The 14,178-nt window shown below is 41.2% G+C and overlaps 1 protein-coding gene across 3 annotated transcripts in view; it reads left to right on the top strand.

Annotated features, from left to right (window-relative positions):
• The window catches only part of cux1b (cut-like homeobox 1b), a 66,473-nt gene that overhangs the window by 34,072 nt on the left and 18,223 nt on the right, over positions 1-14,178 (top strand). For all 3 annotated transcript variants that reach the window (XM_073482635.1, XM_073482627.1, XM_073482619.1), the window contains exons 7-14: positions 3,078-3,154; positions 3,587-3,653; positions 8,791-8,839; positions 11,642-11,746; positions 12,219-12,407; positions 12,650-12,708; positions 13,025-13,067; positions 13,255-13,351. In XM_073482635.1, coding sequence (XP_073338736.1) covers positions 3,078-3,154; positions 3,587-3,653; positions 8,791-8,839; positions 11,642-11,746; positions 12,219-12,407; positions 12,650-12,708; positions 13,025-13,067; positions 13,255-13,351 — 686 coding nt within the window. The remainder of the gene's footprint in view (positions 1-3,077; positions 3,155-3,586; positions 3,654-8,790; positions 8,840-11,641; positions 11,747-12,218; positions 12,408-12,649; positions 12,709-13,024; positions 13,068-13,254; positions 13,352-14,178) is intronic.

Raw genomic sequence — 14,178 nt, 5'->3', positions numbered from 1 at the left:
ATTGTGCTCTCTGGCAGACCTGCTATGATTCTGATCTTTGAGTGCTAAGTTTAAGATTCCTGACTTTATTTAGCAGAGTTATTCACAACTTATAATTTCATCTCAGCTAATAGTCCTTGGACTTTTTCTTGAAGTTATCAGTTTAATCAGCAAATTGTTCCCCGGCATTGCCTCCCTTTTACAGCTGAATGCAGGACTGGAAAATAACCTACATAAAAGACAATGCCAGCATTTTTGTCATGTGGGTGCTTGCCATTCTTGTCTTGATGGGAATCAACACCGCAGACTCCCATTTTCTGTCTTTACCACGATATATTTCAACCATTTTACTCTGAATAATTGCTGCCACAGCCTTCTACTGTGTCTACAACCCCGAATCAAACCCACCAAATAACTGTAATGGCAAAATTTGTGCCTCCCTGTCTCTTTATTTTGACACAAAGTAATATATTTTGGTTTAATAGGTTACTTCCTTTTCAAAAACCCATTTTCAGGGCATTTTGAAGTTTGTGTGATTTTCAGATACACAGGAAGCCAGTGGCAGTAATAAATACGCTCAAAATTGCTGCCAGATATTTTGTGAAGATGAAAAAAGCAATTCTAACTACTGAAATGGTGTGATTAAGTCTTACAAAGGCTAGAATAAGTCACTTCTGATACTGTCCTTTCCCAGGAAGGAGCCCATTCAACACAAAGTTAATTAAACTAATTGCCCAAGGTGTGAGCTGCCATAATACTGGCTCTCTTAACAACAGACTTTCACCAGGCACTGTTCCTCCTAATACATCACTCAGTAAATGCAGATTAATATGATTATGGCCAGTTTAAATGATCATGTGAATCCAAATTAAGTTCAGTTTTCATGTGCAGGTGGAGAATTGAGCCGTCAATCTAAATGTAGTTATCCTTGATAACTATGTGCTCCTATTTTAAATTAAAGGCATAAATATACATGTGCGCAGAGTTGAAATGATGAGCCCTCATACGATTAGCTGTTGCAGCCTCGGGGCTTAAAGAGACGGCACATTTTAAGTGAGGGTGAGCAGGAGTTAAAGGCTGTGATGGATGTATCGAATCTGAAAATGTGTCGTAGCGGAGAAATGGAGACAAATTCTTAAAACAACAAATAACAAATAGATTAAATTCAACATGTCAGGTGTAAAGCTCAGCTACACAGTATGGCGAGCTTCTCCAGTCATGTACATGTACGGTTTGTTACACCAGATTCCACCATGGACATGTAACAATTAGGGCTGCACGATAGCATCATATTGCACAATATTTAGTTTGATTGTCAGAATGATATATATTATATCTGTAGGCTACACATAATGGTTTCAGGTCCTCAACATCAGTTTTGTGGCAAACCCTATTTGTTTTTGGGTCAAATTCTCATAACAGTACTCAGTGAAAAATGAGTACTGTCAACAAACAAGTTCTCGTTGGAAGTTTGGCTGGAACATCACAAAGTTTTTAAACTGCGCCTATTTCTCACAGATTTTCAGGTTCTTTGGTAAAACATGATTGCTCACAGTTTTTCCAACTTTGTAGGTGAAAACCGAACATGTGTCTGCCTTTCTTTGAAAGTAGGGAAACTTTGATTGCAAATACAGATAACTGGCTACACCTGGCACACCTGACTTCTACTGGATGCAACTTGTTTCCCAGCAGTGTTATGCTAGTTATATGGAATGCCCCACCCTGCAAGTTAATGGGACTGGTTCTTCTAGGTTTCTGACGTATAAAACTTTGGTTGTCTGAATCTGTGTTTTAGACTCATTGGTACACTGCAGTTACAAAGCAGAAATGCTCAGCTGTGGCATTGACTGCTTATTTAGCTCATGATATTTCTTGTATTTTGCTCGTGATATTTCTTGTATCATATATAACCATATGGACAGGTTAACAAGGTTAAAAACTTATTTTTGTTGAATGGGGTCTCATTTTTCACACTGCATCAGTTTATTACGCAGAAGGTAACTTCATCTGTGGTTGTTGATCATTTAGCTGTATTTTGAATACTGCTCGCAACTTCTACCAGCATACAGGTTATCAAAAAGTTTTTCATTATCACAGTTTTTCTCAAGAAAACATGTCAGTGGTTTATATTATGTCCTTACAGTTGCATCATATTCTGCTTTAATTCTAAACCACGAAGCACTGCCAAAGACTGCCACTGATGTTTTCACACTCCATTACAATCATTAAAGCACTTCAGAAGAAATCTCCCTCATTGATCATTTTGATAAAAGTCTGGCCCGCATGAAGTCAATTTTATAAGATTTGTGTTGACTAACTTACAATACAGATCTCATATTTTCCCCTCATGTCAATCATCTTGTTTCCCGCGAAGCTGCGTTGAAGCTCGCTGCCCCTTTCAGGCGTACTGTAGAAGATCAATTGTCCAACTGTATTTCCTTTACGTCAGTGTTTTATAGGCCCCTTCCTGTCTGCAGAGAGCTGACTTCCTGTGTCTGAGAGGGGCAGTAAATGGATGGCACCTCTGATGCATTTTATCCTGCAAGGAGTGAGGGAAGGAGGGAGAGAGAGGGAGAGATGAAAGGATGAAGTAGAGGGCAGAAAAATAGAGATGACAGGAGAGACAGATTGGCGGTGAAGGGGGGCATCAAAGAGTGCCATAAAGACTGTCTTTGTGCTAGATTATTGATGTTTTTACACGCAGTGGCAATTTCTCAGCAGAGCCCAACTTTTTATATGCTAAGAATGAATCTATTTTATCCTTGTGGTTTGCGCCCCCCCTTACTCAACCCCTGCTCTCTCTCTCCCTCTCTCTCCCTCTCTCTCTCTCTCTCTCTCTCTCTCTCTCTCTCTCTCTCTCTCTCTCTCTCTCTCTCTCTCTCCCCCCGGGTGCAGTGTGCCCCAGTGGCCAGACATTCCTGCCTAATAGGGCTGCTTAATGAGGAGTGGGTTGTGTTTGGGAGGATTTTAGTGGGGAAAACACTTCAGAAATGGTGGGAAAATAGAGAATAGTTGCCACAAAGTGTGAACCCAAGATTTACTGACTCAGTATCTCTATCTTTGACTTTCTGCTCTTTTCTTTTTCCTGCCTTCTGTAGGAAACTCCAGGAGAGCCAGGACTCCATGTCCTCAAGGTTGGAAGAGGCCGAGCACAAGGCCCAGTCCCTTCAGACAGGTACCAGCCTTCTTTACAGACCTGGGCACTGTTTTAAATAACTCAGAGAAAATGGCAACCTTATGGCTGAATATGAGTTGGTGCTCTAAAACTGAAATCTTAAGTATGTCTCACTTTATGTTCCTTCAATGCTAAAGTGTGGGGGAAAAACTCATCCATTTTTTAATACTTAAAACTTAATCTGCATCATCTGGACTGAGCGGGTGTGGTTTGATCAGATTTACAGTGACCGGGAAACATTGGCTAATGGCTCCACAACTGTCACTTAAAACCAGTGAGGAAAGCACAAAAACAGAAATCCCTCATGTGAAAAATTAAAGTTATTTAACAAAATGTGTTTTCAGGGCCTTTTAAAAAGTATTGTTTACACTAAAGTTCTTCATTTTACTCAGCAGGGAAACTTACGACTGACTCTCTCCCCGTCTCTTACAGCACTTGAAACAACTCAGGCCGAGCTCTTTGATTTGAAGACCAAGTATGACGAGGAATCCACAGCAAAGTACGTGTCTCGCTGATCTATGTGTGTGTTTGCGGATGACTTCTCCCCTCTGGCTCCTCCTGACTCTGTTGCCTGACATAATCATCCTGTTTAGTGCATCTCCTTGCCCGGAAACTCCCCCTTTTCTCCCTAACAGCTGGATCGTCTCCCACAACACTCAGCAGCCTCCGAATCCCAGCATTACCCACACACTCTAAATACTGACGCGGATTGTGATGCAGTCTGCCGCCACACTGAGCACCAAAATAGAGACATTTTTTGTGTGGTGTAGGCTAAAGCGCCCTGTGATTCATCAGGGTCACGACAGAGGCGAGGCTGACGAGGGTCACTTTGAGATCTCTGACTTAAAGCCGCACAGGCTTCTAAGATAAGGTAGCTTCAATTACTTGAGCTGTTGGCATCTATCATTATTGATCTCATAGTGGTGGCAAGGATGAGAACAGAAGCTTTTCCATGTCAGCACTCCACACTGCGAAGTGGCACTTTATGGCATTCACACCCCTTGTTCCCTCGGGTTTAGTAGCGGGAACCAGAACCACTCAAACATCTGAACGGCATTCAGAAAGTTTACAATTTTGAGAAGAAAAGCTTTCATCACCAGATCGCACCTTCCTTTAAACATCAAGTGTCTTATAAATCCAAAAATGATCAAGGGTATCCTGCATGTGCCACGTACAGAAAGTGTGGGAGAGTATCAAGTTGGCTTTTAAGGTTTCCCCCCACCCCATTTACCATGCCCCAAACTCACTGTGTCTCTCCATTAACAGAGTTGTTAAATTGATTGGCTGTTAAAAACAGATCGATTGCCCCTCTCTCTCCCTCACAGTACTTTTTTCTCCTGTTTCTACCACCCTCACTCCCACACTTTGTCTTTTATCTCCTACGTTGTGCGTTTGTGAGTGTAAGAGGAAAGGCCACAGGAAGATATTACATGCAGTGTAATGGCACTAATCAATAGGTTTCACCGTCTATCGGAGCCCCCCCCCCCTTTTATTTTCTCTCCCCATGACTGTATCGCACCGCTCCTCTTGTTTTCCTGTCCTTGTCTGTTTCTTTTCATGTCGGAAGAAAACACATTTTGAAAGGACACATATAGTAAGGCCCCATTTGCTTACAGAAGCTAATAAACACATGCCGGCCCACATCCACACACACACACACTTGCGCACACACACATACAAATACACGCACTCACTCGTGAGCCTGAGGCAGTCAGGGTCCTTGACTATGTGGCGTGCTGTGATCTGAAATTTTAATGCAACGCTTTAAAGCACACACAAACCCTCTCTAACCCTGCACCCTCCCAGTCCTTGGAGTCCTTTCCCCGTTTACTGCTTGGCTGAGCAAATCGCCAGTGTTTGGCTGAACACAACTTTTAACCCTTTGACTGCATACATTTTGGCGCTGCAAAACACAAACGCCATACATATCATGGGCTTTTTCCACACAAACACAGACACACACTTGCACAAACACACACTTGCTTTAAACTTTCCACTAAGGAGGACATTGCGTGACAAATCCCCCATCCTCTTGCTGCATTCGGGTAATCTGCCTTTTAAAATACACACCAGCACACGCAACACGCACACACAGATGTACACACACTCCCTGAGAATTTTGGTCGATGTTGCAGTGCCCAGAGTGTGTGTGAGCTTCAGTGGGAGGCGGGCCTGCAGATGTAGCGTAGCCCCCTCTCTGTGTTAGCGCTGTGAGGGTCTGACTGGCCGCGTTTTACCCGTTTAGTCCCTGTTAAAGATTAATGATATATTGATCCCCAGCCCCACAGGATGCTCTCTGTGTGTGTGTGTGTGTCTGTGTGTGTCTGTGTGTGTGTTTGTGTGTGTGTGTGCATGCTCCTCTGTATGTGTATGTGTAGCTTTATCTGCGCATAAAGGCTTGATACCATTTTGGGAAAAGCATTTAATTGCTGATAATTAAGCAACAGTCAATAGGCTTTTCCTGTGTCCATTTGAAGCACATATAAATACAAAATGGCGCACAACACAAACACACACACACACACACACAGGCACACTCTTGCAGCTAGCTTCTTTTTAAGCCTCCTTGAAATCCCCAAGGTAACACGCTGTGAAAACGCAATGTGGAGAAAGCCAAGGAAAGAAAAGGAATGGAGTGATGAAAGCTAGAGGGCAAAAAGCAAGTCGGGCTGGAGGCTACAGCGAGGAAGAGGGGATAAGAGCGTGATAGAGGAGGGAAATGAAAATCTAAATCAGGGGAATATCCTGCTGGCACTGAGGACAGAGGCCGAGGAAGAGAGGGCGAAAGATGAGAGAGGGGAGGTGGAAGGGGGTGAAAAAGAAAGATGAAAGGAGAAAAAGTGGAGGGCAATGGGAAGGGAAACGGGTTGAAGGGGGGAAAGGATAGAGGCAGGCAGAGGGTGGAAAAAGAAAAGGAGCCGGTCGAGTGAGGAGCAAGAGAGAGGAGAAGATGATAAGAGATGAAAAGGCCTGTCTGAGATGGAGGAAGTACAGTAGGGGCTTAGAGGCTCTGGGCTTGTTTCAGAAGTCCTACAGTACTCACTGATGTCACTGGGTGCACCCATTGGCTGTCATGGTACAAAAGAATGTGTGTGTGTTTTGGTGTATGCGATTTTTGAGTGCAGCTGTGCATCTACTCTATAGCTCCTCCCTGTGGCTGCTATATGGAGCTTTATCCATAAAGTTTTGGTGTCCTAAAATCAGGATTTGTCATTACGAGGGACCCTCCCTTTACTGTTCAGTGTTTGATGAATTAATTCCACCGGGTGCATCGGCTGGCCATGGACAGTTTCCTGCCCTGCCCGGCGACTGACTGACTGTATCAGGATATGCAGAAAATCCCTTCCCTGTGATCTGCTTTGGCCCTCAGCCTCTAGCTTTGCCTTTATAATTCCCAAATACAGCCAAATCCAAAGGTTATTTAAGAAGACTTTGTGCATCTGTACTTTGATTAAATGATCACATTTGGAGCAGGAGCGGTGGTGTATTTGGGTTGCATTACTACCCATAAACGCTCTCCATTACAAGCTTTTCTGGCTTGTTGGCTCCCTGACCTTACGTTTGTGTGTGCGGGATCGCGATTGAGTGCACACGTGGTTCCCGCACACTATAGCTTAAGACAGGATAAAAGCTGGTGAGGTAGTGTACTATTATGTTGCTTAAATGCATACTAGATCCTTTTAACTGTTAGGGAAAAGAATAAAAGCAGAGAGTGAAAAGCTCTCCCACCCACATCTGATTCTTTTTGCTGCATCGCCTGTGGCACAATGTTGACCTAATATCAACTGTGTCTGTTTTGTTAAACACATTCAAATCAGTAGTACTCAGGCCTATGGGACATAACACTGTTTCTCATACTGTGACACACAAATACAAAAGCTGTGTGGGTTATTGGGTTCACTATCAAAAGATTGCAGTGAAATCAAAAGGTCTTAATGGACGCAGTGGTGCACATATGCACTCACAACTCGGTGTTTAGTGCCACCCATGTACTCTTATTAGCAAGTAATGTCTCAAATACACACACATGCACGCACACTGCGTTTTTGTAATGCAATGAACGGCACCCAAGGAGTTTTGTAGGGATTTTATTGACATTTTTCAATTGTAACTTCGTCATATAGCGAAATGTATTCAAAATGTATATTTGTACAAGCACAACTAGTGCTTCAGTTAACGATTTTTTTCATAATCAATTAATCTGCTGATTATTTTCATAAAAAATTGATTAATTGTTAAGTCTATAAAATGCCTCCAAGTGACATCCTCAAATTTCTTGCTTTGTCCGACAAACAAAACAAAAAGACTCTTTTCTATTATAAATGATGAATAAAAGCAGCAAATCCTGACATTTATGAAGCTGGAACCAGCAAATGTTTGACATTTTTGCTCAAATGTTTAATTGATTTATCAGAATAGTTGGCAACTAATTTTATTTCGATCGACTGATCGATTTAATTGATTATTTATTGTAGTTCTACTGACAGCTAATGAACAAAGAAGGTAGTCATATGTAGGCATTTATTTATTTAGAAATGTAACGCAAGTCTTTTCAAAATTCATGAAAGAAGTTTGTTAAACAGTTTCTCCAGAGTGTTATTATGTAGAGATGCACCGATTTATTAGCTGAACATCTGCATTGGCTGATATTTGCCCTGGTCACTGCTATCGGCAAGTAAGATGAAAATCAGTGACAGTGGTTTATCTGTTGTGTCACATTAATTTTGCGCTGGCAGATTCATGAGCTACTTGCTGGTGAGACGTGACATTTCTGCCGTCACTTTGTAAGGCTATCTAAGTGCTGAACAATTCTTCTCATTGAGCAGATAGTTGTATAACAGGCTAAAAAGGCTTCTGAAGCAGTTACTTTTAAAAAAAGGGAGCCTTTTTAATGTGAAAGGAGGTAATATAAAGGGGTTGCTTCATAAATTTGTATGATTGAAGTTGTGCTCTTGCAAAGATAGTGTAATGAAACCTGAATGACTCTAAAAAAGTTGAGTTAATATCTGAAGTTAATATTTTTCGCATTTCGTTTCCTGGCACAAAACGGGGAATAAAAAACAATTTTATTTTAAACAACATATCAGTATCAGCCAAGAATCTCACAATCGTGCATCCCTAGTATTATGGGGATGTATTCCTGCCATCTGACCTCTAGCAAGTGAGAGGTGAACCGTGGCCCCCATCCAGACCATTAGTCAGACACAATCACACAGCTTCATAGCAGATTAGTCTGCTGTATTAGGACTTAGAGCTCTATTAATGTAATCCCTCTGTTTTAGTGTGGCCTGGGTTTAGGGGCTTACATGTGCACACCCACACACATAGACACACACGCACACACACTTAAATACATGTATGCACGCACACATACAAGCTGTTTGGGTTATGGAGTTCACAATCAATGGATTAAGGTGAAATTTAGACAGTAGCTTAATGGACACGGCACCAGCATTTTCCAAATGTGTCCTCTCTGAACAATCGCACACACACACGTGATGTGTGCACAGTGTACTCTTCTTCCTGTGAATCATCTCTGTTCATCCATTCCTTGTTTTTATTTGTGTGCTGTATTTGAGTGAGTCTCTTAAAAGCCCTTTCACATCCTCTGTTGTAACAATAAATGTCTTTCTCAGGGCCGATGAGATTGAGATGGTGATGACAGACCTGGAAAGAGCCAATCAGGTAACTTAACATACCGACTGTACATTTATACACAGCATTGTCTAAATTGTACACAACACCAGGCTCCACTTGTTTTATTATGAAAATACAGAGAAAGCAACTTAGTCATTGACTAAAATCCTTAGAATAAAATGTGCGGATTTACTACTACTCAAGGATCTAATCGAATGATATTCTGTATTTCTCTTCTTGTCAACAAATGTTGTGAAAAGACGAAACCAACAAGTATTGTCTCTGTATGCAAAGGCCCATATGGCTTTTTGTACCATTGATTTAAAAACACATCAATGAGCCACAAAGTTGCACAGGGTGACATGTTCTTTCATTATGTTGAACAATGGCTTTATTTCGAGTTGCTCATGTTCATCACCCTACTGTCATAAATATTCTCGACCAAATGTGTATTAATCCACAAAATAGTCTACAACAAATCGTCAAGTCGTCTCCTGTTTGAGAAACACTTGTGAAAAACCAGTGTCGAGCTGTTACTTAGAGAAATGTTAAGCTTTTTCTAACAATCTAACAACGATTTTACTTATGAATCATCTTTCACATGACAATGACAGTAAGCTAAAAGGAAACGGGAAATGATCAAAAAAAGCAGATAGGTCATGGTCATGGGGTTATCAGTAAATCGGGCAGATTTGTCGACTTTAAAATAAAATGTCGCACATGGTACATTCAGTAATTATAACCTGTCTCATTGACTAAATAAACACATTTTTCACACGTTTTTCTTTCAAATCCTCTCGGAGCTGTATGGACGTATCGTCATTTTTCTTGTAGATGTAGGTGTTTAACAATATTGACAAAGAGGTCAGCAGTATTTTGTAATGGCCTTTTTGCTTGCTGCCAGCAAGTTCTTACAGAGGTAGGTATCATTTTTACTCAGCCTGTCAGGGATGTTTCCAAGATAGAGGGATGTGAGTCATGTTGTACTGACACTGAAACCCTGGGTTTTTAAGGAGATAGTTGTTCCTTCTTCCAGAAACTCTGAATAGAGGAAACATGAGCATTATCAACCACGTTATCTCCAGATTTCCTCCAGCCTAACAAATATATTATTGACCCTTTTTAAAGATTTACGTCTTCAGTAGGAACAAACTGGGGCTGAGAGGGTCTGGGAAAGTTGGAATATATTGATATATTTTCTGTATTTGTTATCTATACTTGAGTCTTTTTTTATTTTTTTTACTTTTTTTTACTTTTTTTTATTAGGTTTTGTCAGCAGAACTTTTGTAAAAAATAAAAAGGTATATATATTCAGTTTATGAAAAGACATTTGAAAAGTAGCCGTTCACATGTCGCTAAACACCAAAGCAGCATGCAAAGACTGAGAAAATTAAAGTAACGCAGCCATAGGCAAACAAACTAAAACACAGAAAAAAACCCAAACAAGAAACAAACAAAATCAGCCAGTAGTGTATGTCCTTAATAGACAGCAGCATATCACCCACACCGGAACAAAAACAATATAGATACCCCTTCAAACCACAAAAGTTGCTCCAGTCAGGAATAAGTGGGGAATTTATTCTGCTAACAAATAGGAAAAATGAACCCCATATTTTCCCAAATGTAGTGGAGGAGCCATTTAACAAAACTCAGGGATATCAACAGTAGTCTTCTTGTTTGGGTCTTGTTGAGTGTACCAAAAATATAACGCATCACCAACGTTATCTTTAAAAATATAAATAGTCGTATCCGTTCAGAATCTATGAAATGTGGCCTATATTAACAAATAAAGACTTTCTTTATTTCTGTGAGGGCTGCTGTTTGTTTTACATTTTTATTACACACCTACTAAACCAGCTGAAATAAGCCCCCCAGCGCGCCCTCTGCCCTTGTGTTGTAAATATTCCTGTGGTATCTGTTAATGTCATTGTTGTTAACTTTCATTATTAGCCCAAGAGTATGATTTGTGGCTAAAGGGGTAGCATAGGCATGTAATGTTAATATTAGCCTGAAGGTTAGCGCTCCAACTATAATGCCACACACACAAACACAGACACAGACACACACGCACACACACACACACACACACACAGACACACACACTATTCACACTTCTGATTTGAGGTTTAGAGAGGATGACAGCGTGGCCTCCAGCTCAGTCACAGACTTTTTATACGCTTTTATAAGGAGAAAATGGAAAACAGGATTTTTCTTGTGCGACTAGCAGTCCAACTCCCACCCAGTCAATAACAGCTCTCAATATGGTTGCAATTAGGAACACTGTAGAATCGGCTCCCTGTAACTCCTAATGATGGTAAGTTGGCCGGTGTTGCAGATGATTCCCAACTGGAGCGCGCCAGTCAGGCCATAAATTCGAGGCGTCGGGTATCATCTCAATCCTCAGGACTAATTTAATATTTTCAATTAGAGAAAAATTCACTGTCTGCCATCGTTGCACACTTTCTTTGTATTCTCTCTGCCTCTGCTCTGTGGTAAACACTTGTTTATGCTGGAAAGAGGAATACCTCCTTTCCTGACAGACACACAGTTGGCTGGCAGAAGATGGTGTTTTGGAAAACTTTATTGCTTCAATTTGATTGCCTTTTTGGCATTCACTTGCCTGACACCTTTTAACTTTTTAACAAGAAGAACTTTTTCTTTCTTGCTCCTACTATCAGTCAGTCTTCTCTCTCTGTCTACATGTATTAACTAGGGTTTCAACTGTTCTCTGGGGCTAGTGGAAAATGACAAAAAGCACATTACACAGTAGCACTGAACTGATCATGTTTGACTATGTTACAGTCTGCACCAGTTGGTTTTTCCCTTCAACTTTTTTTCTTCTCCTTCCAGCGAGCAGAAGCAGCTCAGCGGGAGGCGGAGTCGCTCAGAGAGCGCCTGTCCTTGAGTAACCAATCCCAGCCGCTCAGCAGCCCGGCCAAGGCCGACCCTGACACGGTAACACATCTCACTGCTTCACTGATTTACTAGATGTCTGACGAAGAGGTATTGATAGGCTAAAGATCAGCTTGGCCTTTTTGTGCTGCTGGCGATCAGCTGATTAAAGCTTCAGTTTATGGATCACTGATCTTAAAGGTCAGACACTGGAGACATTGGGTCAGTAGGTGACTGGTGTATTGATTAACTGATTTATTGGACCTGCACAAGGTGAGACTAGTTAACTTTCAGACTGACTGCTGCACTGAAGTATCTGCTTGTGATAAACCACATCTGATTATGGATGTAAAGAGGGAGGCCTTTTGAAAAGTTAATCAGTACATAGATCAGCTTCTGTCTGGCATAGAAACACTGATTGCTGCAGTGATTAATTGAATCAGAAATCCGGACCTTTTATGGCTGTTTTTGTAATTACTTGTGTAGGTTTCATTTTGCCTGTAAGATTAAACTGTCATCCTTTTTTGGCTTTTAGGAACAGGCGGCTGAGGTGGCATCTCACTCAAGTCTGGAGGCAGAGCTCAGGGCCAAAGAAAGGGAGACCGCCCAGCTGGTGGAGGACGTCCAGAGACTGCAGGCCAGCCTGACCAAACTCCGAGAGACCACCAGCTCCCAGATCACACAGCTGGAGGAGCAGCTCAGCAGCAAGACTGCCACTCTCAAGGTAGTTACAAAACACAGTTATTTCAGCTATTATTTTCTAATAGGACTATTTCTGTATTCTTGTCTTCTTCCAGCTTTGTTTTGTATTCTGATCACACCTGTGACTGTATTCACACATTTGCTTGCTCTGTTCTGTTGTCTCAAGTCAAGTCACTGAAATAAGTACATGACACGTAAAGATCCAAGGAGTGCTTTTATTATTTTATTCATTTTCATGTCATCTTGTCTCTTTGTAATCTACAGGAACTGGAGGAGAAACTGCAGAAGCAAGCTGACTATGAGGAGTTGAAGAAGGAGTTGAGGTGAGGAGCACGTACAGAGGAGTGTGTGTGTGTGTGTGTGTCCAGCACAGGTCTATTTTTTGCATGCGTTTGATGTCTTTAATGATGTTAAACAAGGTGCGTGTCTTCATTTAAGATGTGTAACTTAATTGAATGCCCTTTATGAAGGTGAAGCTTCTATGACTGTAGCCTAATATTGTATCTCCTGTCTCCATTATCCTTTCTTTGTCCTTAAAGAGACAGAAATAGTGAGGCTAGCATGCCACACGGTAGCTGTATGTGTGTGCATGTGTCTTTCTGCGGTATTGATTTTGAATTTCTCTCTCTCTCTCCTCAGTATCCTCAAGTCTATGGAGTTTGGAACATCTGACTCTGTGCAGGTAAAAGCTACAATCTGCAGAAATAAGTGACCTTTAGCACTGGAGCGTACGCGTAATGTTGCAGCTATAGTAAAATATGTCATTGATAAAACAAAATTGTATAGCTAGATCAGTCAAAATGAGCAATTGAAGGCAGAGGCCAGTGGAAAGTTATTTTAACTTCTGTTCCATTGTTCCCCTCCATCAGGATTCATCCAAACCTCTTGAGGTGCTGTTGCTGGAGAGGAACCGTAGTCTTCAGTCCGAGAGCGCCGCTCTGCGCATTGCCAACTCTGAGCTCAGTGGTAAGTGTGCCCAAATATAAGGTTGTGGTAAGGGCTGGATTCATCTGGCCAGACTATCTTCACAAAAACGAAAGAATGCCTACAGAAGTGGAGTCCAGTATTCATGGGAGCTTAGATGAGGGCTCAGCTGCAGGTAAGGCCGTGTTGCATCAGGGTAGTGCATACATACAATACATAATGTATGTATGCATGCAGATTCTTTTTCTCTGAGAATACTTAACCATTTCTGTTTGTATTTGGAATGATTTTGGTCCTCAATATGCAAAAGAAATGCTTTATCATGGTATTGAAATGTTGCTATAGTGCCTCACTTCATAAAGAAGAAGGAAATGTATGTCTGGTGTCTTTGAATTACCACAACAGGAGGTCAACCTGAACAGTAACAAAGTTGCAGTACACAAAAATGAGGACACCATACTATCGGCCCTGCGTCAGGACTCCTGCCCTCTGCAACAGTGTTTATGGGTTTGAAATGTCATGGCTTTAGGCTTGAATAGTTGAATAGCTTTGAATTGATTAACATTCACAGTAAGGGGAGCTTACTGTCTTACTCAATCATGTTAAGTCTCAATGGTTATGCATTAGAATAATATTTCTCCCAGCGCTTATTATCAAGATGGATTCTAGTAGTTACAAGACCGAGAAAATAGAGTTTATTTCTCTATTTGTTTTGGTGAATGTAAAAATTTAATCAGTCTTAACTATTGAGGAAAGAAGTGAAATGAGGCAGAGCCGCACAGTCTCTGTTTTTTTTTTTGGTGACATGCATCTGTTTTCTGTTGAGACATAAAAAATGTTTTTCAAAACAGTTTTATTGCTCCATTTTT

This window comes from Pagrus major, chromosome 2, assembly GCF_040436345.1.
Source record: "Pagrus major chromosome 2, Pma_NU_1.0".
In the NCBI taxonomy this organism is placed as follows: domain Eukaryota; kingdom Metazoa; phylum Chordata; class Actinopteri; order Spariformes; family Sparidae; genus Pagrus; species Pagrus major.
The sequence above is the reverse complement of the archived record's forward strand: the minus strand, read 5'-3'. Positions and strand labels throughout refer to the sequence as shown.